Genomic DNA, 23,953 nt, shown 5'->3' with positions numbered 1-23,953 from the left:
TGACACCTGGTCCCTGTCCGCCTCGCCTTAGCTGACGGGGACGCAAGTTGACTGGACTGACAGCACGTTCTCCGACCTCCCGTCCCCACTGCGGTGACCGGGTCCGTTCGTGAATGCAGCAGACGGGCTGCCACCAACGCAAGGCGGAGGTACCTACCTACCTGCTGCACCTTTACGTTAGCAGCACCTCGACACTACCTGAGGTAAACTTCACAGTGCTCTTCCCCCAGGTATTCGTCACGTCCCACCGTCACGACCGACGACCCTGAACTGTTCCCGACGACAGCTTCAATTGCACCTCCACACCCCCTGCGACTGGGCCTTTCTCGACGCGTATCCTGCTCGACATCACCTCCTCTTTGCATCGCCACGCTGTTGCATGCACCTTGCTCCTGTTGCGCGCCGCTATTCGCCCACGAGAAGCCGTACTCATCATCCCCCTTCACGCCGACCGGACCAGACCCCGACCCCGAGTTGCTCTCCGTCCTGCCCGAGACCGCCGACCACGCCGAGCTTCGCTTCGGTCGGCCTTGACCTGACAGTCATCGCCAGACGGAGGGATGCAGGCGAATAGAGGGAATGCTGAGGCCCTGGGTCGAAAGGCCAAGGTGCGTTGCCTCCTGTCCCTATACCCTTCTCCCATGCTCGCGCCTCTGTCCTCGACTACCCATCAGCCCATGACGAGCCCCTGAGCAGAGCATTCGATCGCTCTGCGACACGTTTACATTGATAAGCACTTGGGATCAGTATGCTAATGTCATGCTAGCTTGCTCGCTCGTACCAGGAGCTTCTTGAGTAAGTCTTAACCATGACTTCCTTCCCATGACACTTGCCTTGTACTAACCAGCGATTTCTCTCCCAGCGAGTTTGCCAACAAGGATCTAAGCTCTGTCGGCAACTACACCCTCGGGCGCTTGATTGGAAAAGGCTCCTTCGGCAAAGTCTACTTGGCCACCCACAAGCTTACCAATGGCTCCAAGGCATGCCTACCACTTTCGTCTGGATGGGGCGATATCCGAAGCCACCGTTGCTGACATGACTCTGCGTAGGTCGTTCTCAAGTCTGCGAATAAAGGCGATTCGAACCTTGCCCGAGAAATCCACCACCACCGACAATTCGTCCATCCTCACATCGCCCGACTCTACGAAGTCATTGTTACCGAAAACTTGGTCTGGCTCGTGTTGGAATACTGCGCTGGTAGGTTTGCATTCGGCCTTATGAAGATGCAAAAATACTTACCAAACCGTGACAGGCGATGAACTCTACAACTATCTCCTCGAGCATGGCCCGCTGCCTGTTCACAAAGTCCAAAAGATCTTTGCCCAGCTCGTGGGCGCCGTCTCCTACGTACACCAGCAGTCATGCGTCCACCGCGATCTGAAACTCGAGAACATCCTGTTCGATAAACACGAGAATGTAAAGCTGGTGGATTTTGGCTTTACGAGAGAGTACGAGGGCAAGTCCAACCACTTGCAGACGTTTTGCGGCACGATTTGCTACTCAGCACCCGAGATGCTCAAGGGCGAGAAGTACGCGGGAGAAAAGGTTGATGTTTGGAGTCTCGGCGTCATTTTGTACGCCTTGCTTTGCGGAGAGCTGCCCTTCGACGATGACGACGACAACGTTACACGGACGAAAATTCTTAGCGAGGAGCCAAAGTTCCCCGAGCACCTGCCCTTGGCTGCGATACCTTTGATCAAGTCGCTCCTATCGAAACGGCCATTGCTCCGACCCTCGCTTCCGGAAATCCTGTCGAACCCTTTTCTTGCCGAGCATGCTCCGGCTCAGCACGCAATTCTTAAGCTCACGAGACCGCCGCCATTCGCGACCGTTTTGGAGAAGGAAACTCTGCAGCGCATGCGTAGCGCAGGCGTCGACATCGATTCGGTAATCGAAAGTGTTCTTGCTCAACGATGCGACGCTTTGGCTGGCTGGTGGACCTTGCTTATCGAGAAGGAGGAGCGGAAAGTGCGCAGAAGGGAGAGAAAGCGTCGCGAGCGAGAAGCTGAGAACAGGAGTTTGCGCCGCCTATCCGCTGCGTCTAGCAGGCTTGACCGGATTGCGCCTGTTCTTCAGGAAGTTGACGAGGATGGTGGACTGACGAATCGTTTCATCAGGCTCGAAGACGCGCCTATAACGCCGAGGACCAGGGGCCGCTCAGAAAGGAGAAGCGCACATTACTCTGACTTCAATGACCTGCCAGGTCTTCCAGAGCACACCAAGGAGAATGGAAGTCCAAACACGGAGGAACCTCCGCCTCCCATCGACAAGGACTCTATCCGGTCTGCCAGTACGTCTAGAAATCGTCGCCCGGTGCCGCCCCCTAAGGAAGGGCACATCCGGAGCGCGAGATCTCGGGGTTCGACCCTTCACCTCGTGACCACGTCGGAGGCTTTGGCGGCTAACGGAACGCCAGAGCGACCTGCCGAGCAGCAAAAGGTTCGAAAGAAGCCTTCTCAAGCCATCATTGCGCACTGGAAGAACTGGACGCACTGGTTCTTTGAGAACACTCGTAGGGGTAGACATGCGAACAAGCGGGGCAGCCACTCCACGCCGAATCTGGTCGACAAGAACGGCGGCACGGGTGGCAGTAGCAAGCACTCCAAGGATACGAGCCCGCGGCCTCAGACGAGTCGGCAGCCGACTGCCGACGGCGCCGTAGCACAGGCCAAGGCCGGACTTCCTCGTGGTGTAGTGGCTAACGGTCATGCGAATAAGGCGCTGCCTGGACAGAGAGGGTCTGGCAACTTTAGCAGCAGCCCAGCATCAACTAGCACTGTTACGCCTGGGCACTATCCCTCGCGTATCACGACGTCGTACAAACGACAATCATTATCCCCATCTCCCATGACACCTCGATCGACTATGCGTCGCTCCTCGGCAGGACTGCGGGGTCGCAAATCCACATCTTCATCCGTTTCATCCATACGTTCTATGCCCCATCATCACCACTCTCACTCCAAAGCTTCGTCGACGAGCTCAAACGGCTCTGTATCAACCAAGAACACGCTAGGGCGCGGACAGTCACCCCATCATTCGTCTGTGAAGGTTCTGCCGGCTACTCCAACGTCCACAGCGTTCCCCTCCAACATTCGTCTCGTACGAGGGCCCGGTCCCCCGGCTCCTCTTGCCCTCTTCAACGAGGGCATGCCGTCCGCCTCAGCGGGAATGCAAGCTCCGGGCTCGCCAAATCCATTCGCTCAGGGAGGTGGGATTCTGTTTGCAAAGCGGAAGCGAAACATCTTCAAGGGCCCCATGTTGGCCTTTGGCGGAGCGAACGCCAGCGGCAGCACCACCAGAAGCACAAGTTCCAGCCACTCAAGAAGCGCAAGCGCATCCGGTATGGGACGCAGGTCTGGCGAAGCACCAATTCAGGAAGAGGAAGAGGGCGAGGAGGCCGAGGAAGAGGTTGAGGAAGTGGATGCCTTCAGCCCCGTTGTCGGTGGGCCTGGGGAGCGCATCGAAGAGCGAATCTATGAGGAAGGCGAGACTCCGATCGAGATACCTTCGCAAACTCAGGCCGGGTCAAAGTCAGCAGATGACGTGCCCCCTAAAACGCCCAAAACGCCCATTACTCCCATCACTCCCCAGACAGCGATCCCTCCGACGATCCCGACATGAACGAAGAAATTCCCTATTATTATCTGTTTACCCTTCTCAAGCGCACTTTTGAAAAAATACCAGTCTGGAATTTTGTTTTGTTGCGACTCCCACTATACAGGTCCGAGTGGAATGGGCCGAGGCAAAAGCTCTCTCTTATTGTTATTTTCTGTATATTTCCCCTTCGGCGCCATGTACCATACTTAGAGAGGATACCTTGTACTAAACAGAGGGTGCTGATGCTTTTGCAATTGAAAAGAAGGATTCAAGCCAACGCCACATGTCTCGTCAAATGCCATGTTCTATGTCTCGTCTGTCTACTACGCCCTTCTTGCCTTGGCTACCTCATCCAGGCCTTGCCTAGCAGCTACGATCTTCTCAACCGTCTCGTTGGTTGCGCATAATGACGCATCAAAGGGTTTGAGTGTAGAGTCTCCCATGGTCGCCAACGCGGCCAGACCTAGGTATCCATGGTAAATATCAGGTGGGCCTCCTGGGTACTTTGAGAATCCACCGATCAGATGTTGTGTCTTGCTCATAAGGAAGCGGCGCGAGGGTACCTCATCAATGAGATCAACGTGGCCCAGCATCTGCATCTTGTTAGTCCTGTTCACTGACCCCATCAAGACGCCTCCTTACCTGCAGTGTCCCTCCAACCCACCAGCAGTAACACGTATCCGCAACCTTGTTACACCGTCCGTTGAAGCCAACGAATCGCGTGTTCTCGTCCAGCGTAAGCTGCCCCAGCGTGTCGGGCAGGACGAAGTTGGGATCATCCTCCTCGTCTTCCTCCTTTTCAAAGTAGTCGAACTGGCGGTAGACGAGGAACTTGACCAGCAGCTCCACGTCAGCGAGGCCCTTCTCGACGGTTGCACTCCGGTGCGGGGTGGCTCCCTGCGACGGGGGGCGGTCGAGGAGGTAGAGCGCGCTCACGGCGCAGTAAGCGTATCCAGCTGCACATTCCAAGTCAGCACACCGCCAGCCAAAGATTCTGTACGAATTGCAACGTACCGTGCGATTCAAGCTGCGAGCTCTCGGCAAGCCCGCCGTCATATGTCTGGCTGCGTCGAATATGCCCGACCATCGCGTCGACGTCAATGTCCTCAACCCAATCCGCGTCCCCCTCCTTCATATCGCCTCTCAACATCCACCGCGTCGCGGCAGCGAGATAGCAAAGCCGCATGTCCCGCCCGCCCTCGATCCGCCCGTCATCCAGCACGAGCTCCCCAAAGCTGCCATCAGCTCTCTGCAGCCTCTGCAACCACCGCAGCGTCTTGACCCTGTCGACGCCGGCGTACGCGCTCTTCGCGCCCTCCTGCCCGTCCGCGATTATGGCGAAGATCAGGAGCGCAAAGTACGTCGCGGCGATGTTCGCAGAGCTCGCGTGCCGCGGCCTAGGGGCGCCCTTTTCAAAGTCCCAGCCGGCGCAGACGGCCTTGGGCAGGGCGTGCGTCGGGGAGCCGCAGAAGCCGCCGGCCGGGTGCTGCAGGCCCAGCACGAAGTTGCGCGCGGCGGCGCGGTCCTCGGCGGTGAGGAGGTGTTTGTCGGAGGAGGACGGGGAGAGGATGTCGAGGGCGGCGAGGATGAAGAAGGTCAGGGCGAGGCGGGTGCTGTCGGAGCTGGTGTACTGGTGCGGGAGGAAGGTCTTGTGGCAGCGTTGCCAGTATTTGATGTGGCGCTCCTTTTCGAGCGGGATGGCGGTGTCAGCTGCCATCTTGCGCGGTCGTGATGCACAACAAATTGGGGTTCGTGGTTGCAGATGATGGAACATTCAGCAATCCCATCCCCAAAAGTGCCACGACGAGAACATGCCAGTCCGGGATACCGACGGTACCTACAGAACCCCGCCCCCACCCATCTCAGCTCTCAAAGTCCCTTAGTTCCAGGCGCTAGCAGGGAAGCTGCACCACTGGAAGCCTCGCCCAGCTGTGTGCTGTCAGGCGAATGGGAAGCTGCGCGTCGATAAGCCTCGCAGATGCAGGATTAGCTCGCACATCCACGTCGATAAGACACATGACGGGATGCTTGCTTGGCCGACTTTTTGTCCCACGCGCCGCCGACTGGAACCCCCTTTACCAAGCTGCTTCTTCTTCCTCCTCTCTCCGTCGCAATACTCAATCTAACCCTCAACCTGGACGAACGACCGTCCCAAGAAAATCAGACACCATGGGACTCATTTCGGCAAAGACTCTCATCACCTCGCTCTCCCTATTCCACGTCACCATCGCCTTCTTCTTCCTGACGAACCCGGCCACCATCGCGGACCAGGCTTTGGTCTATGTGCTGGGCGAGGCCATGGGCATGGTGAGTTCCCCTGCCATCCCCTTTCTGTGGCCATGAATGCGTCGTTGGACTGACTTGGAAAACTTGCAGCCCCATGCCCGTAGCTTCGAGAACAAATCTCCCGCCCTGGCTTTCCTCGCTGCCGTCCTCGGCATGATGGGAATTAGCGACCTCGTCACCCTAAGCATGCCCGAAGAGATCTGGGTCGACTTCCACTGGGGAACGCAGGGTACGTTTTGCACAACCTCCTTCCGATCACTGAGCCAGCTAACTGATCGCCTACCCTTAGCTCCCGCCCGCCTCTTCATGTCCCTCGTCTTCGTCGTCTACACCTTCGTGTTTGGCCCGTCCTCGCCCCTCTACGCCAACGCCCGCGGCGCCCGCTTCGCCCACCCCAACGCCCACGCCCACAACCCGAACTACACCCCCTCAACCTGGGGCGGCGACGGCCTCAAGAACCGCGTCTTCCTGACCTTCGCCTTTCTCGAGATGGTGAGCTGGTTCTGGGTCTGGATCACGCTTCGCGAGGAGCAGGAGGCGATTGCGAGGGAGAAGGCTAGGAAGCAGGAGGCGGCGCACCCGGGTGCGTTCTAAAGAGGCAGACGGACGCTGCCACGGGAGGCATTGTGGAGTTGAGAGAGGAGTTATATGCATCAGTGGAGTTGAACGAGGGGCATCACGGAAAGGGATATACCAAGCGAGCACGCACTTGATTGTAAAGAAACGGGTAGCATGCATGACAATTCTTTTGAACTCCTTTGCTTTTTCTGATACCCTGCCGCTCTTTTATATCTATACAAGGTTGGGTACGGATCTCCAAATATCTCAGCTTTTAACTTGAAGGCTACGAATCCCTCAGCGTTGCAACGAGACTTTTCACTCCCACTGCACCATCTCCCATCCCTTGACGTTCGTCCGCCAGCTGTCGGCGACCTTTTGCGTCCACACGCCGACGTGTCCGCCGGCGACCTCGCGGATCTGTTGGGCAAGCTTGTCGCCGTCCTCAGCATCAAAGGTCCACCTACCCAGGCGCGTGCCCAGAGAATCGCTCTCCTTCTTCAGGAACGCCACGCGCGCCTTGCCCTCCTTCAACGCCGTGGCTGCTGCAGCCTCCAGCGTCTTGACATGCGCCATCACGTCCTTGGGGATGTTGCTCTGTCCCGAGCGGTCCCGCTCCTTCTCGCGCTCGTTGAACGCCACGATGTACGACGTCGCGAGCTTCACGGCCGCGGCGGCGTCGCGGAGCACGAAGAGGCCGTGGAGGGAGCCGAGCATCAGCAGCACCTGGGACTCATCCGCCGCCCCGGCAAGGGCCTGCGCGCGGAGGACGTCGAGGCCGGATTTGACGGCGGAGGCGATGCTGGAGAGCAGCTCCGGGGGCGGCGGGGTGCGGCTAGCGGAAACGGCGAGAGGGATCAGGGAGGTGAGGAGGGAGATGATGTCGTAGTACATTTCTTCCTGCTGGGTGAGGTGCGTGCCGCGGGCGTGGAGGAACCTGCTCATGGAGGTGTTGAGGCGTTGCAGCGATTCGAGGATGTAGGTCTGTTCTGCGGCGGCGGCTTGCGCGGCGTTGGTGACCTTGTACGAGGACGGGGCCTTGAAGGAGAGGAGGTCGAAGAAGGTCTCTGCACTGAGGGCTAGGTGGGAGCGGATGTTCTGTATGGAAGTGAGTATGTGGGTTTGGGTGATGGGGAGAGGATGCTTACCGATGGATCGGGCCCGAGGCGCAGGACGTCCCAGATTGGCCTGCTGGTCGATGCTTCCAGGTTGGGCACGGATCCGTAGTCGATGATGTCTCTGAGGACGGTCTCGTCGACAATCTCCTCTGTCCTCATGTGTTAGTGCCATGAAGCCGCAATCAAGGGGTAGATATTCCTTACCAACTGCAGGCTCGTCAAAGACGGAATCACTGCGAACATCCAGGGCTCGCCCGGCTCTCGACTCCTCCACGTACCCCATAACGAGGGTACAGCTTCTACGCAGACGCTCAATGTAGCCAGGAATGTCGAGGATCGCAGTGTAGCTCTCCGAGTCAAAGGCATCGGCCAGTCTCCTGGGCATTCTCAGCTTCAGGGATGTCTGGTAGTGGGCCTTCAGCCCTTGCATCAGGGCCCTTCCGGGGCTGTTGGGCGGCAGGACCAGCGTCGGGGCGACGGTCGACAGGCGGTCGAAGAAGTACGGGCCGAGGGAGTCGATGATTGTGCGCTTCACGTCCGTCGTGTCCCAAACCTCTCGAGCCCGCGACGCACATCCGAGGACGAGGTAGATGCGGACCAACACGAGTGTTAGCCTGGTGTGCTTTGGGGTTCTGGTAAGCTGGTCCTCAATGATGAGGGCCGCTTGGAGGAGGCGATCTTGTCGGCTAGTCTTGGAGATAGAGGTGGGGTTGTCGATGCCGCGCTCATGCAGGCCGCTCAGCCTGACGAGGCAAGTGGCCGCCAGGATGGCGAGTTCTGGTATGCAGTCCAGTGTTTGGCTGATTTCGGAGGAGTTGATGAGGGAGGAGTACAGAGAGAGCGCCGACTCCAGAAGCGTCTTCAAGCAGGCGGTGCAGGATGATGACTTATTGGAAGTAGAGCAGACTATGCACTTCCAGTCATTTCCCTTCTTCGGGTCGTCGTTGGGAATGGGGAAAATCGTCTTTGACGAGGATAGGCCGAGGTACTGCAGCTTGAAAGCCAGCGTTTGTACGGCTGCTGATTTGGAAGCGTCTTCAGTTTCCTTTGCCAAGCGTGAAACATACTCGTAGGCAAGCCCCTTGATATCCTGGGGCGAAAGGCGTTCGGCGAAACCCTTGACATCGTCGAAGCAAGCGGGTGATGTGGATTCAACGTCAATGTAGCGGCATAACTGCTCGAACTCGTTGGACTTTCCATCAGAGGCTGAGTTAGGCTGCGCGAACTGAAAGGCAGCTTCTACCCTAGCCAAGTAGATATTGCGCTTGTAAATAGATCGTATGTTTTCCTGTGCAAGGAAACGATCGATGAGCGAGGACACCTCGGTAGAGACTCTGTGTGTGGGGTCAGCTTCCGTTCAGCACAGGGAAGTAACGATAGTTCATACTCTTGCGCAGATTCTCCTATCCTGCCCGCGGCATTGAGGAACTTCTTCCACACAGCCCAGTCGCACGCCAATAGACTCAGCTGCCCCTTGTCGTCGGTCGTTGACAGGCACTCCTTGCAAAGGTCGTATACTGTCTTCCACTTCTCCTTTCGCTCAAAAACTTCAATTGTCTGCAGGAACAGGTCCTTGCGGCCTGACTTGAGTTGGTATACGGGGTTGAGCGTAGGGCCCTTGAGGGCGGCATCCCACTCCGCATCCGATGCATGAGCCTCCATGATGCGATAGAAAAGGAGGATCTCCTCTTCAGTCTTGATGGCTCGATCAGGGACGTTGCCGTTCTTCTCCGCGCCACTATGCTGTGCAGGAGGTCAGTCGCTGATTGCCGCATTAGGACGGAACCATTACCTGCTCTGCAAACTGCGCCGCGCGCTGCATCTGCTTAAGGGCGAGCATGCCGTAGAGCTGCTTTTTTCCAGCCGGGCATTGGTCGCTGATCTACATTCCTGTCAGAGCTGTCGCGAATCAATGAAGAGATGGCAAATCTGACCGCTAGCAGATGCGTGACGACAATGTTCCAGAACATGAAGCTGCGCTCCGAAGGAAATGACCTGTCCAGAATGGCTGCGATCTATTTGAGTGCATTAGATCGAGTAAGGAGCTGTCGCGAACCCTCAAGACTCACTTGTTGCGCGCTGACGAGGTCCCAGTGCAGCAGACATGACTCCAAACACCTCGTTCCGCCGTTCTTGTCCTTGGGGTTGGCCTTCACGTAACGCAGCTTCAGGGGCCCAAAGGTTTCAGAAAACTCATGGTCCTCAAGCAGTCCCTCGGACGCCCATTCCAACAACTCAAGGGAGTCAGCATCTCTCACGGCGGATGCATCCTTGACGAGCTTCTGCAGGGCGATGAGAGGCGCAGCCTTTTCAAGGGGCGACTCCAAATGGCTCTCTGCGACGATTTTGACGACCTGCGTCGGTATTTAGCTACGCTTTCAAGACCCGTGCGGTGGGTGAGTGTGAGAGAGTCAAACCTCATAGTAGGGATCGTTGAAGGTCCGGAATCGCTTCTCGGCGAGACGGATGACGTTGGCCCATTGTCCGTCGTTGAAGGCGGTCTGCAGCTGCAGATCGACGCCGCTCTTCAGCTGAGGCCGATTCCAGGACATGGTGATGCTTCTGATCGGATGGCGGGGCAGAATTGGCTTTGGAGGGGCACTGTGCACAGAAGGTGCAGCGGAAGCTAAGGGATGTGGGATGCAGGGTGTGATTGGTCCTTCGGGTGAATATTAAGCCGAACACCTTTTCGGTCCCAGAGGCCGGGTCCCGACGGGTCGGGTGCCCGCCGTGTGTCTGGGTCCGGGTCCGGGGATCTGTCCTGGCGGGCTGGTTCCGATCCCACCCTTTGGGTCTTCTGATGCCCGCGCAACCACAAGACCCAAGCCGTCCTTTGACATTTGGGAGTGGAATTTTGTTCGGCGTGACCATATTACTCGTACATCATCAAGACTCCGTCCCATGCATGCATATTTGTTACATAGTGTACAATATCCCGTGCCTGCCAGGTCTTGCGCGGGGGACGGCCGCCATCGCAGAGCGAGACCCTCGAGGTTTCCAAGGGGCACCCGGATAAAATGAAGAATGTTTATATTCACCACCATGCCCCGTTCTTCTTGCGCTCTTCCTTCTTCTTCTCGAACTTTTGTCCTGTCAGCCTCGGTCTCGGTTGCCGGGAAAGGTGGTTGGATAGCACAAACCCATGCTTTTTTGCAATCCCTGTATGCTCTGAGAAGGAAGTATCAGCATGTTGGGTCAATGTAGTAAATGCAGAGCGGGAATCAGAGAGGGCCGTACTGGAAGTAGTCGCCGCACATGGAGCGGTCGCCTCCGTTGCGGTGCAAGCACCTGATGCTCTTCTGGGCAAACTCCTGGCACGGATCAAAATATTCGCTCTTATCCTTGCTATTCCACCAGAGTTAGCAAGCTTCCATTGGAGCATGGACTGTGCAGCAGGCTTACGCATCGAACTTGCGGCTGCTCTCCTTGAAACCCTCGTCGACCTTTTCGACGACGGCCTTTGATGTGTCATCTGAGGACGACATTATTACAGTCGGTTCGTTCTGTGTTCGATGAAACGTCGGAGATTCACTCAGCTCGGTCGAAGGGACCAGTCGCAAAATATCGGTCGTTGTTGCTGCGCTCTTGCGATCGCGACTTGAACTGCGGCGGCAAAAGTTGATGCTGTTGCGATGCGACGACGTAACGATTGAGCACGGGCCTACATCAAGATAAGATAAAGTATTGGTCGATAAGATAAGAGCTCCTTTGGTAAGAAGGAAGGAAAAAACCAGAGTTCCCCGCACGGCCAAGCGAGCGAACCCAACAGGCTGCACAGCACAGGACAGGACAGCACAGGGCGGGCAGCGAGCAGCTGTGGACACAAGCCTCCTTAAGATCCGCCGCTATGATTGACGGATGCTCGCTACGGTTACAGCGCAAGCACGCTACAGGTTCCCCCCAAACTCGACAACGACAACTGCAGCCGACCAAGTCCCAGGTTCTTTCCAGTCCGAGGAGAACCGGATAAAGGTGCCGACCTGGCCGATTTTGCCGACAAATTCAGAGTTTGTCCTCAATAAAGTTTCCATCTGTCTTAACTCTACATTTAAGGTAAAAAGGGGATATCGATGTCAGATCCTCTCTTTTGCATGGTGTTTAAAGAACGCCATCCAACTCTCTTTTGACGTCCTGTCTCTTGTATCTGATTACACAAACACTCATTTCACTCTCTGTCCGTACAGATACCTAGGCCCCAGACACACCACTCGTGCTTGGCATCGGCAAGTCGGTGCCAAGGTCCGAACAGTGGAGAGCATCTGTATGAGAGAGACACCGTCTTCTTTTTCCAGAGGCCCAATCATCGCTAATCTGGCACAATTACGATTCAAGAGGTGCTGTCATTTGCTGACAACCCCCAGTGTCTTAGACGCAAACCCTCCCGCTGGTGTTGGTTGTTGACGACAAGAGATCGTCGCTCAATCACCCACAATACTCAAACTCACTTGCATTTCAACCTGCAGGAAATAGAGCGTCTACAAGTTGTCAGCGCTTAACATCACAGCAACGAGACCTCGCCTGGCCCCCGAAGCCTTACGCAGTAGCACTCGTATTCGTCAGCAGTCGGAAACCACGGGCTCCAGGCTCGCCAACCCGGTCCGCTGGAACAGGAGAGGCAAAATCCCAGCAGCCACCGCCGTCACAATTCACGTCCAACTTCAAACAATTGCGTCCTATCCGCACTCTCACCGCCGCGGCGGACATGAAGCGGGCTGTGAGCGGTGGGCGCGGAGCAGAGATTGCACGCTTTTTCTGCCCGTCTTAGCAAGCATTCACACCACCGGATCGACGGATGATGGATCTGCCAGGTTCTTGCGAAATGAGGCCTTTCTATGCCACCCCCGTCACCCCGAAGCCAAGTTGGTTTTTACTCTCTGGCCCACCGTGTTAGCGAGCAAGTGCTTGCTAAAGCCTGGCCCCCTTCTTCGACATTCTCTCCCCTTTTCTAGCGTCAAATTTAGAAGAACTTCTGCCCTTCACTCGCCCCCGCAACAGGCTGTGCCGCAGCTACGTATCCGTATTTCGTACGCTAGTCTCTTCGCTTGCAATCCTCCTCGGAAGGGGGCGAAGGATCAGGTCGCCTCGGTTCCTTCGACGGCCCTCGGGGGGGCCGTCAGCACTCAGACCTGACCAACGCCCAGCCCTCGTCGCAGACAAACACACAATTACTACCGTGCCGCCGCTTGGTGTTCAGCTCCTACGGTACCGACGACAGTTGGGCCGGGCTACCAGACACTTCGCCGCACCATTCGGGTGGACTTGTCAATCTTGGGCAATTTTGGCAATGGGTGCAATCTGGATGCAACCAAGATGAAGATCATGCGACATGCGATCGTGGGACGACACCACCCCAATATCGTGTTATTGCAACGGGTACCAAGATGGCTATCGAGTCGTCGATGTTGACTGTTGTCTCCATCCCCCATCAGGGTTCTACCATCTTGAAACGGCTCACATGGAATGAACCATAGTCGATGCGGCCTGACAACTAAGCATGCGTAAAGTAACACAGATGGAGACTTCATCAATCTCATCGACATCTTCACAGTTCAATATTGTCAGCTCAGATCAACAAGAGCCCCCAAGGCTGATTCGCCCGCTCGCACCCGGACAATGTGTCCGGCCCCGACGCACTTCCCGTTGCTCAATTTCGTCCTCATTTTGCTGCGTTCCCCTTTTGTACCCCTCCCCTGCTGGCGACGGCCTTCCTGCTGGCCTCCATCGCGGAACGCATACGATTGGAGGAAAGAAAGAAGGTGGTCAACACCGCAATTGAAGGGCGAAACGCGTCCTTACATATGAATGATACGCTCAAGTGAGCGTTGTTCTACAGGTTGAGACTTCTGAGACTACGAGTCTGTGATAAACATAGACATTTGGAGTCCCAAGCCTGTCAGCCCAGTACCGAACTCCAGTACCAAGGCCATGATCTATCTATCTGGCTGACTGGTGATGACCACAATGTTAGCGTTGCGACGTGCATGAACGACCTGAAACTGGGCGATTATCTGCTTCCTTTTACTCTACTTTTCCCCTCCTTGACAAGCCATTCAAGTGTTGGCAGCCAACCAGAGGAACGGGCGCACTTCATTTTGTTCCAACATGTTTCTCTCAAGCGAGCTATTCGGGATTCACCCGGGGGTCCATCCCTGCCGTCAACAACCAGGGTTTTCAATCTTCGTCCCAACTTTGAGTCGCCCATTCGGCTCCCACTTGCACAAACCCCGGGAAACCCATGGCCCAAGAAGGTTGTTTGGGTTAGCCGCGCCGCTGCAGGGGGCCACGGCGCGATCCACCATCACCCTGTTTGTCCGTTTCATATCCGCACCCTCACTTTAATCGCAACGGCTTCATTAATGAAATCAACCACGCCCTACCCTCGGCTGCCGCCGATTAGCATGGATCTGACAGACGCCAAAGACTGGTTAGCCCACCAGATGGCTCCATCAGCCTCATCTCCTTCAGAGAGTCCTGCAGCTTTCCTGCAGCCTTGGCAGGGGAAGCGGATGAGACGACTGTCTCCATCGCAGCGCTGGCGCCCTTCCTCTCTAGGGCGTCCCCATACCCTCCACGAGTCCACATTGCACTTTACTGTGAACTGGAGGCGCTGGATGTGCTGTTCGACCCTCAGGGAGTCAGGGGCCCTGGCAAGTCTGGGCACTGACGGAATCGCCAGCTCTAGCCGCGCGATGGGGAGGAGTCCAGATGTGCCCCTACACATTGGTTGCCTATGTCGACTTAGTGCGGTGAGATGGGTCTGCCACCGGAGATGGGCTTGGATGATTCGAGATTGAGAAGCAAGAGGGGGAGGGACGGTAGAGATGGGCTATGGACGTAGGAGATGTAGCCCAGAAGGGAAAGGGGTTCCGTTGACTTACACACACAACCTCATCAACGCGTTATAAAAGTCTTCCATCCCACGCATCTACGTCGTTCCCGTCTCTCTCTTTTCTCCATCATCACAACTGGTGTCATTCTCTCATTCCTTGTACTCAGGTCTCTCTCTTGTTGGCTGTGCCATACACTCATTTCGAACTAGACGTTCAACCACGCTCACTAAGCACAACCTCGCAAATCAACTTTCACTTCTTCACTCCAACTCTACACCTTTTTGAGACTTTCGTCAAGAAACCAAAACAACCGTCAAGATGCGCTTCTCTTACACCGCCGCTGCTCTTGCTGCCCTCACCGGCCAGGCTGCCGCCCACGCCCGTGTCTACGCCCTCTGGTCCGACGGCGCCGAGATCCAGGTCGACGGCAAGTCCGGCCTCGAGTCCTTCATCCGCAGCCCCCCCAACAACAACCCCGTCAAGGACATCACCTCCAAGGACATTGTCTGCAACGCCGACCCCTCCGCCAAGACTGGCTTCGCCCCCGTCGAGGCTGGCAAGTCCGTCGTCTTCGAGTGGTACCACAACACCCGCGGCGACGACATCATCGACGGCTCCCACAAGGGTCCCCTCAGCACCTACATTGCCGAGTACACCGAGGGTGACGGCACTGGCGCCATCTGGACCAAGATCGCTGAGGAGAAGTACGCCAACGGCAAGTGGCCCGTCGACACCCTCATCGCCAACAAGGGCAAGTCCGGCGAGGTCACCATCCCCGCCTCCCTGAAGCCCGGCAAGTACCTCCTCCGCCACGAGATCATCGCTCTCCACGAGTCCGACACCACCTACGACACCAACTCGGCCCGTGGTGCCCAGTTCTACCCCTCTTGCGTTCAGATCGAGGTCTCTGGATCCGGCTCCGACGTTCCCCCCGAGAACTTCGACTTCCAGACCGGCTACAAGTACACCGACAGCGGCATCCACTTCAACCTCTACAACGACGACGCCTCCAGCTACAAGGCCCCCGGCCCTGAGGTCTGGACCGGCGGCGCCGGCTCCGGCTCTGGCTCTACCCCCGCCACCAGCGCTGCTCCCGCTGCCACCTCCAAGGCCGCCGCCACCTCTGCTGCTGCTGCCCCCACCACCCTGGCTACCCAGGTCAGCTCTGCTGCTCCCGCCACCTCTGCCCCGGCCGCTACCTCTGCTCCCGCTGCCACCCCCTCCAAGGCCCCCTCCACCGGCTGCAAGCGCCGCCGCGCTGCCCGCAAGGCTCGCCGCTCTGCTCACTAAGCGCTTGACGCTGATGAGAGAAGAGATGGGAGTTGTTGTTGAGAGTAATTAGAGTAAGCAGTTCTCAGAGTGCCTTTGGGTCTCATGAGCTGTGGGAAGGAGTTTCACTTTTACACCAGACACCAGATGTGCAATCCAGGCTTACTGCGTCCTGCCCGGTGCACGGTATCCGAGTCTCGAGTTCAGCTTTGAACTCGGTTCTCAATTCTGCATTCCTGTACATAGTACCTTGTATAGCATTAAGCCTGCATATACCATGATTTAAGCGCTCCAATCGTGATCCCAAACGTGATTTCTGAAGTGTACTTGATGTTTGCGTGGCTGTGACTATGCTTTGGCAACAGGGCAAATGTGGTAAACCTGTTGCCAAGGTTTATGACTTACTCCTTTTTCACGAAACAAGCGAGGCTTTCGCATTTGCAGGTCGGAGCATTCCGCCGTCGGTTGGATATTTACATCGGTCTTTCGCCGAATGATGCCCCCAAACGGTAATGAGCTGATTGGTCGTCTTATATTAAGTCGACAATTGCCGTCGCAGTTTGATGCCGCTCTTACACTACTACCGTGGGCCGCGTGAATGTCGCAATACGCTCCACTTGGCTAGATGTTGAGTCAAGATACAGCACATATTAATCGTGGCAGTGGATCATAGTGAGCGTGCAATAAATTGGCTTGGCAAGATCGTTTTCGCAACAATGTCAAAGCTTTCGTAGATCTCCCACTACGGACGGCATACACAATGTCAGCGGGCAGAAAAGCCTGAAGGCCTATGTCCGTACGGCGTAGTCTCGTTAGTGACACGAGTCATGGAAGCGCAGAAACGTTTGGTTATTAAGTAGAAATCGATACAACTCTCAATCCCCGTCACCTAGGGTCATCTTGGTAGGTCTGGTTCTTCCCTTGGCTCTCGATCTGCGATTCAGCCCAACTGGACTCTCCTCCAGCAAAAGATCGCTCGTCTTTAGTCTCCATCATCTCGTTCGGCAGCAATGCCGTGCTGATGACACAGCCTAGCATAACACCGCCGGCCAGATACAAAACGCCGTTGATGTTTCCATCTCCGCCGTTTTCGCCAGGCTGCCCGTACAGGTGCTGTGCAATGAGCGGACTCACGATGCCGAAAAGTCGGCCCCAGAACCCCGCAACACCGCAGGCCGTTCCACGGACCGGGGCCGGGAACGCCTCCGGGGTCCAACCGTAGAGAACGGCGTTGAACATGGACTGAAAGAAGTATTCCATCGCGAACAGGCCTTCGTTCTTGGCACGTGTATCGACAGTTGAAAAGAGGATGATCGAAATGCCCATCAGAGCAGATGAGATCACCATGGTCCACTTTCTCCCGATGGCCGGGACATGGTACATTAAAGCACCCAGCAGGACCCCAACGATTCCTGGGGCGTACGTGTAGATGTACGCAGCGTATGTGGCCGATAGACTGACGTGATCTTTACCGTTCTTCAAAGCCAGAATGCTAGGTAAGTAATGTCCTGGCGAGTGAAATTAGTCTCGACTTTTGCCGCGAACTTTAAGATGTGCTTACCAGCCACGGTGAACCCCCAAAAGTCCATAATGTACGTCAACCACACCAAGACGGTCAGCCGGATCATGGGGAATCCATCAAACAACATCTTGTATCGGCCAAGCTCAAGCTTCACCTTTTCGGTCCACTTCTTCTCCGTCTGTTTCGCACCACTGCCTAGCCCAGAAGAGGCGCTGACTGCGCTCCCAACAGAGCCGTTGTTCTCATCTGCCTCCAAGGAATGAAACATCTCCAGCGTCAGGCCGCAACGCTTCCCGTTAACATGTGCCATGTGCTCCAAGGTCTGGATCGCTCTGGCGTCGTGGCCACGATAGATAAGATATTTTGGCGTTTCTTGAAACTTGAAGACGAAGAATCGGAGGACAAACACGAAAAGCGTGATGCCGCCGAGTGTGAAGAGGAGGTATCGCCAGCCCATGTTGTCGACCCGCGCGCAGCACTTTGTTCCGGACGCGACATTGTTGCACGACGGGAGCGGTCCTTCGTCGATCTGGGAAAAGTTGGGAGAGCAGGAGAATACGGGGATGAAGCCGAACGCGACAGCACTGCAGACAATCACACCGATCGGTTGAAAGATGGACAGACAAGCCAGCAGGAAGCGTCTGTTCTGATTAATGTGTCAGAGGGCCTTACAAACTCGACCATTTGATGAGTTGACAAACCTGGGGGATAAACTCTAGAGTGATGGTGGTGTCGATTGGAATATTTCCCCCCACCCCTACACCGACGAAAGCGGTCAATACGAGAAACGTGTTGTAGCTGTTAGATGCGCCCAAGCAGAGCCCAAATATCGATGCGATGAGGCAGGTCAAGTTGAAGGCCCATGTACGACCTGGCAGAGGTAAGTTCAACTGCCGCACGAAGGTTCCCGAGCAATCTCCAGATCAAGGATCTTTCGAGTTTGGGATGTGCCGAGATCGTCATACCGATGATATCCGCCAAGAATCCCCAAACGAATGCGCCGGCAGTCAATCCAGCATTGAAACTCGTCGCAATATTCCCGGACTGGTCGTTCCCAAAACCCATCTCTTGCTGCAAAGGCTTCAGAACCAATCCAAAAGCCTGTGCCCATAGCAAATCAAGCATGTATCCGAAGCCGCAGAGACCCCAGATGTACCACTGATATTTACCCATGCCCTGCGAGTCGATCTCGCGATTGATCAGCACGCTTTTCTTCTCGTAGAGCGACAAGCCATCGAGGCCGCGGAGCATGGGGCTCGTTGCGCCCTGGCTGTCGACCTCACCCAGACCGTATGCTGGACCGCCTTCGAGCGGCAGCTTTGTTGTGTCGGTCGCAGGCATCGCGTCTGTCATTGCCCAAAATGTGATTTCGAGTGCAAGAAGGGGAACAAAATTTGCGACGGCGGGTACATCAAGGTGATATGCGAAATGGAAGCATGCTCTCATAAGCGCAACGTAGTTTATTCTTTCTCGGCTGAGGCGTTGTGAGGCGGCTCACATGGGACGAACCGGCGCTTTCAGAGTCGTTGATGTCATGGATGGGGGGACCATGCGGGTGAGATGTATCATCATGTCATTTAGCTCCCGCAATTGGCTCCAAGCAAAATGTGGTCGCATCCTGCATGTGAGGAAATCCAATTGCGGACGGGAAACTCATGCAAGAACACACAATCCGGTGTACGGGGATCGTCACATGGTTGGCTGTGTCTCACTTGCACCACGTGGGATGCTGTCGCGGTGGCCGGTGATTGATGCACGGCGGGACTGTCAGACTCAGGCTAAAAAGGATGTTGTGTAGGCGCGCATCGGGTTGTGATAGGGTCGTGAGAAATGACATGACGATCTGCCGGAGCTTTTGTAGCGGGCCAAACCTCTTGGCTTGAACTGCGAGTGTTCCGTCATTGATCTTTGGTTCGGGGCTAACCGGCCCCCAAACTGACGTGACGTCCGGTCTAGGCCCTCATCCGGCGAATGGCCGTTGGTTATCTAATGCGCGGTCGCATTTCACAAACTCATGATTTGGGATATCCGAGGTTGAGATCGGAGAGCAGCGATCGGAACTTTTGTATCTGATGCGTCAGATTCACTAGGATTGTTGGGAAATACGAGATGATAGCCGAGCAAGGATGCCTTGATCTTATAGAGTTGCCCAATCTGGGTCTCTTTTTGGAAAACTTCAAAAGAGTACTCTAAATGTAATTTTCAACCATGAGATGTCAAGACATACTTGTTCAATGCGACGACGATGCTCAGATTTCGGGGGGAGGCACGTGAATGATGCCTAAAGTCAAATTAAAGAGGTTCCGAGAATATTCCCTTGAGATCCTCATTGAAGGTTACTCGAATAAAAGAAGAAAGACACAAAGTTCAAGGAAGTACTGCCAGATCTGAAGTCATCTGAGACATACCTTAGTCATTTCCCAGAATGATCGTTGTTATCAACGTTGAGACTTCTCAATGACAGATATTGCATTATGACCAGTGGCGCCTCGACGCTGTGTTTCATAAAAAGACTTGCTGCATATGACTAGACAGTTCGCTCAACAAACGGACTCGATTCGCATTTAGTAGTCCATCTCCTCTTTCTTTGTTGGAGTTTACTCCTGGGATCTACCAGCGTCTCTCTTGGCCTCTATGAATACTAAATCTGTATCCACTGATAACGTTGTCCTGGTATCCAAAGTCTAGCCAAAAGTCCCGACTTTCATTCCCTGATTTAGTTCACGTCACCATCGTGGCTTAACAAGTTCATTAACCGCTGATATTAGACAAACCATGGTTTCTTGCGGTCCCTCGGCTAAGAGCAAACCGTTTTAAGCCCTACGGAGCTCCTCATATGCGTTTCCGGGTCTATCAGGGGCAAAGAACCCCGCAATGGTGTCGTTGCCTAGATCACCATTCCCCTCCAAATGCGCCACGAGATCTAGACAATGGGGAGCGGCCGTTGCGGGCTGTGGCTTTCGGTGGCGTCTGCTTGTTGAATTGTTTCCCTCGCCACTGCCATACTATTTCGCAGGGCTGGGTGTGGCGGAAGAGGAAGCTCTCCAAGCAGTCCGTCCTCTGCAGATCACCTCGTCGCTCGCATATCTCGCCCAGACCATGCGGCGCAGGCTGATACACGCTCACACGCTGTACTTTCACTCTCATCCTAAAGAAGCCTTCTGTGGACTAAAATGCGGCAGAATAATAGCACACAACAGCCGCTTACGAAAAAGTTTCACGTCCATCAGTTCAGAGAACGGATAACGGTCTGTCCATTTCAAGCCTCCACCACGTGCAGTCCGTGCCTCGCCACCGGAGCTCTCCTCTGGGACGCGAACGCGAGCTCTTCGTAGAGAAGCCAAAGAACGCCTCATGTTTGAAGTTGGAGGGGTGCGCAGGATGCGGAACCAAGCTAGAATCAAGGCCACAGCGATGCTCGACTTCTAGGAGAAACCTTGAGCCTTCGGAGGTCTCCTTCAAACCGAGATGGAACCTGCCCAGCGAGAGATGGATGGTTGATGTCGAGATAAGCTGTGGAATGTTGGCAATATGTTTCCTCGGATTCTGCACTGATTGCCGGCTGCGCAATGTTTATGTCGCAGAAGTTTAGAGTTAGCTTCGCATTCCTCACCCGCAGATGCTGGTCGAAAAAAGCATCCCGTAGACCCGTAGTCCCGTCGCAGGTCTCGCATTCCGATCCAGGCTTATCTTCGACACATCCGCCTAGCGTGTAAGAGAGTCCTTCGTGTTCCCAGGTTTTCCCGAGTTTGCCATGAGAAAACGTGCTTCGCTGGGGCCCGCGAGAAAGATCCACGGCCCCCAAGGGAGAGAAGAGATCGGACTTTGTTGCTTACGCGCGAAGGACGTGCTCCCATGCAGGAGCCACTGCAGCAAGCACAGACAAAGGCAACGTCAGAGCTTCACATGCAAAGCAAAGACCTTCTTCCTCCTCTTCCCCTCTCCTCCCCCAGAGCCACACTTTGGACGAAAATACCATCTGGTCTAGTGCCGTTCTAGCATCCCAGCAAGCGGTCTAGCAACTCCAGCTGCTGTCCTAGCTCCTGGGTGTGCGTGCTCACCACCCTCTCCTGCGGCTCACCAGAAAGAGAACCCTGAACCCAATTCGAGGAAGAGAGACGAGAGAAGACGGGGTTCTGCCCATCTGTGCATCCATTCTCTTAGGGCTGTTGCTCGGGGACCCATACCAAGATTCCCAAGCTGTGAGAGTGCCATTTAGCCGCAGCGGGATCGACCCGGCTCTGGAACCCGTGCAGCCGGGGCGACCAATGCCCCAATGCCATCCGGTCTTTCTCCCCCCCTCCTCCAAGGTGAATGGGGAGGCAAGAGTCAATGGTTCGTGTTTTCTGCAGGGTCGTTGCTGGATGCAAGGCACGGTAAGACTAGGCCGGCTTGTGCGGGTAGGCTGCAGACTCCAGCCCTCTCCTATTCGTGGGGTTCCAGGTGTGAGACATCGTCTTTCCAGTCCCATTGTCTCTTGTGTGAAGAGAAAGAGACATCGACAGCTGGAAGTTCCTGCTCCAACATCGTAATCATCGGAGCTGTATCCATCATGGCAACGGGCTTTTCGGGAGTAAACAAGCCAAAGAACTTTCCAAACAAACTTCCCAAACCATTTTCTCACCTTCCCACTACTTTTCCCAATAGGCGGCACCTAAGAACCTAAGATGGTCAAGGCACGGGGCGAATTTGGCCGAGGAATGCGCCACCACGCAAGCGCTGCGCGCCGTCGTCTGCAACAAGATTGCCCGAGCGGCGAAGAATGATAAGGGAGACCGTGGACGACGAGACATCAACAAAACAAACGCAATAGAGGTTAAAAGTGCATGTGAGATCCTCACGAAGCGTGTGAATATCCTCCACTTTTGCTGAACCCCTCCCTGGTTGCTATTATTCGATTCCTGGATTCCATTCTCGGGCTTGCTTGTTGATCATATTAGCTTTCCATCAGAAGAATTCCTTTGCCGTCAGCTAAGCTGCTCTGCAAAGCTTTACATCTTTAATCCAAACACCGAAACCGTTTGCCTCCTCCTCCGGGAGCTCTCCCCCCCACAACATCAGTCTGCGATGCCTTTCATCGCATCGAAACGATCACCAACAGCCTCGCCCAGCATGCCTTGGCTTTCAAGATCTCCGTCCTACAACTCGCCAGCCTCATCACCCCGTCTATCAAACTCAGCAAGAAGCTCACCGAGGACGTCACCGAGATCGAGCTTGTGCGGTCCGATAAAGAACTATGGCCCGTCCGTGACTTACATCCCGCCATTGATCGACGGAGCTTGCGGAACAGTCCCACTGGCACAGAAGCAGCCGTTTGCGTTGCTCCAGGATGATCTCAGGGAAATGTGGAAGATGCTGCCGGGGCTGATGACATCGCTGAGGACACACGTCGCCAACCACCGCGCACACCTGTCTCGAAGCCATCTGAAAGATATTATCGTTCAGCTCAGCTTGGCCATCGTTGAAGTGGGAATGATCACGCTCGCTGTACCGATGTTTATGATTCTTCCGGGGATTCTCTTCGCGGCATGGCTGGCGTTGTCCATGAGCTTGGTTTTGGCTCTCAGCTGGCTGATGAACGGGAGCAACATCATTGTCAACTGCGATGAGTTCGGCAACAGCACGCCAGAGGCAGAGGAAGATGAGGAGAAGTGGATCTTCATCGGCGGCATGGGAACAAGGTGAGTCCTCCGTGGAGGTCCCTCGTACCTCGCTCGAAAAACACTAACACAAAAGTCCAGCTCTACACATCTCTCACAATGCACTCTCCCCCGCCTGGCTCGCCTCTTTGGCAAGTCCTTCAGCGGCATCCAGATGGCCACATACGGCCTCCCCTTCGACATGCTCCTCCTGGCCATCCAACGCTGCTTCCCCTTCCAGACCCAAGCCTCGCGAGCGCTCTACTCCGAACTTCGCACCGCCCTCCTCGACGCCGCCGTCACCCGAGTCGCCGTCCTCGCCCACAACAACGGCACCCTCCCCACGGCCCTCGTCCTCGCCCGCCTCTGCGCCGACATCCAGCCCGAGAAGCTCAACAAGCTCGAGATCTACACCTTCGGCGCCGCCGCCTCAGAGTTCGTCGTGCCCCTCGGCGACAGCCGCAAGTCCCGCTTCGAGGAGGCCGTCATCGACGAGCGCGGCCCGCACATTGAGCACTTCGCCTACGCCAACGACCCCTTCGCGCAGATGGGCGTCCTGCGCGCCGTCAACAAGAAGTTCGACGGCCGCTTCTGTGGCGGCGTCTACATCATCCACAACCAGATCCCCCAGCCCTCGGGCCACTGGGTGCCCGACCAGCGCCCCGTCATGCTGCTGACCGACTACCTCTCCGCGCTCTTCCCGGACCCGTCGTCCCCGTCCGCGCCCAGCAGTCTGCTTGACTACGTCATGGTCATCGACCGCGATATCGCCGAGCGACGTGAGCTCGCTGCCATGGCTAATCATGCACAGACGAAGCGGACGCGGAAGGACAACCGGCGCCTCAGCTGGACCGCGCTCGGGGCCACCGTCGGCGGGAAGAATGGCCTGCTCGACGGCGGCGTCATCGGTCTTGAGCTGGCGCGGAAGGGATGCCGTGACTGTGACGGCCACCGAGGACGCGAGGTCAGCTGGCTTCACAGGTACGTGCAGACCGGCTGGGTCGTGGAGAAGAAGGACTCGAACCCCGTCGCCGACGCGATGGGGATACTCTGCGGTCATCAATGACTATATGAACCCCCAGCCCCTCCCTCACCCCAATCACTCGCTAAGAAAGCGTTTTACCCCTTTTGAGT

At 55.8% G+C, this 23,953-nt stretch overlaps 8 protein-coding genes across 8 annotated transcripts; 4 read left to right on the top strand and 4 right to left on the bottom strand.

The window, feature by feature from the left end:
- Positions 1 to 560: 560 nt before the first annotated feature.
- GCG54_00010635 (putative serine/threonine-protein kinase) lies at positions 561 to 3,621 on the top strand (the record flags this gene model as incomplete). The annotated part of the gene is made up of 5 exons (XM_045410555.1): positions 561 to 608; positions 767 to 795; positions 848 to 941; positions 1,050 to 1,197; positions 1,253 to 3,621. The coding sequence occupies 5 exons, from the start codon at positions 561 to 563 to the stop codon at positions 3,619 to 3,621; spliced, it is 2,688 nt and encodes an 895-aa protein (XP_045258123.1).
- A 299-nt stretch (positions 3,622 to 3,920) lies between these two features.
- Positions 3,921 to 5,314, bottom strand: GCG54_00010634 (Geranylgeranyl transferase type-1 subunit beta; the record flags this gene model as incomplete). The annotated part of the gene is made up of 3 exons (XM_045410554.1): positions 3,921 to 4,190; positions 4,240 to 4,553; positions 4,612 to 5,314. The coding sequence occupies 3 exons, from the start codon at positions 5,312 to 5,314 to the stop codon at positions 3,921 to 3,923; spliced, it is 1,287 nt and encodes a 428-aa protein (XP_045258122.1).
- Positions 5,315 to 5,766: 452 nt separating this feature from the next.
- On the top strand, positions 5,767 to 6,477 carry GCG54_00010633 (uncharacterized protein; the record flags this gene model as incomplete). The annotated part of the gene is made up of 3 exons (XM_045410553.1): positions 5,767 to 5,904; positions 5,974 to 6,112; positions 6,173 to 6,477. 3 exons carry the CDS (start codon positions 5,767 to 5,769, stop codon positions 6,475 to 6,477), a joined length of 582 nt encoding a protein of 193 aa, XP_045258121.1.
- Positions 6,478 to 6,759: 282 nt separating this feature from the next.
- Positions 6,760 to 10,111, bottom strand: GCG54_00010632 (uncharacterized protein; the record flags this gene model as incomplete). The annotated part of the gene is made up of 8 exons (XM_045410552.1): positions 6,760 to 7,539; positions 7,590 to 7,708; positions 7,764 to 8,893; positions 8,947 to 9,302; positions 9,352 to 9,441; positions 9,494 to 9,574; positions 9,629 to 9,913; positions 9,977 to 10,111. 8 exons carry the CDS (start codon positions 10,109 to 10,111, stop codon positions 6,760 to 6,762), a joined length of 2,976 nt encoding a protein of 991 aa, XP_045258120.1.
- A 482-nt stretch (positions 10,112 to 10,593) lies between these two features.
- On the bottom strand, positions 10,594 to 11,044 carry GCG54_00010631 (Cytochrome c oxidase-assembly factor cox-23; the record flags this gene model as incomplete). The annotated part of the gene is made up of 4 exons (XM_045410551.1): positions 10,594 to 10,641; positions 10,700 to 10,727; positions 10,797 to 10,904; positions 10,962 to 11,044. 4 exons carry the CDS (start codon positions 11,042 to 11,044, stop codon positions 10,594 to 10,596), a joined length of 267 nt encoding a protein of 88 aa, XP_045258119.1.
- A 3,663-nt stretch (positions 11,045 to 14,707) lies between these two features.
- Positions 14,708 to 15,679, top strand: GCG54_00010630 (putative endo-beta-1 4-glucanase D; the record flags this gene model as incomplete). The annotated part of the gene is made up of 1 exon (XM_045410550.1): positions 14,708 to 15,679. One exon carries the CDS (start codon positions 14,708 to 14,710, stop codon positions 15,677 to 15,679), a length of 972 nt encoding a protein of 323 aa, XP_045258118.1.
- Positions 15,680 to 16,543: 864 nt separating this feature from the next.
- GCG54_00010629 (putative MFS-type transporter PB1E7.08c) lies at positions 16,544 to 18,533 on the bottom strand (the record flags this gene model as incomplete). Its single annotated transcript, XM_045410549.1, has 4 exons — positions 16,544 to 17,166; positions 17,220 to 17,826; positions 17,882 to 18,051; positions 18,146 to 18,533. 4 exons carry the CDS (start codon positions 18,531 to 18,533, stop codon positions 16,544 to 16,546), a joined length of 1,788 nt encoding a protein of 595 aa, XP_045258117.1.
- Positions 18,534 to 21,732: 3,199 nt separating this feature from the next.
- Positions 21,733 to 23,885, top strand: GCG54_00010628 (uncharacterized protein; the record flags this gene model as incomplete). The annotated part of the gene is made up of 5 exons (XM_045410548.1): positions 21,733 to 21,753; positions 21,828 to 22,008; positions 22,242 to 22,423; positions 22,485 to 22,861; positions 22,922 to 23,885. 5 exons carry the CDS (start codon positions 21,733 to 21,735, stop codon positions 23,883 to 23,885), a joined length of 1,725 nt encoding a protein of 574 aa, XP_045258116.1.
- Positions 23,886 to 23,953: the final 68 nt, after the last annotated feature.

The sequence above is a fragment of the Colletotrichum gloeosporioides genome (assembly GCF_011800055.1).
Source record: "Colletotrichum gloeosporioides strain Lc1 chromosome Unknown consensus_89, whole genome shotgun sequence".
In the NCBI taxonomy this organism is placed as follows: Eukaryota; Fungi; Ascomycota; class Sordariomycetes; order Glomerellales; family Glomerellaceae; genus Colletotrichum; species Colletotrichum gloeosporioides.
This window is presented reverse-complemented; position numbering and strand designations above follow the sequence as displayed.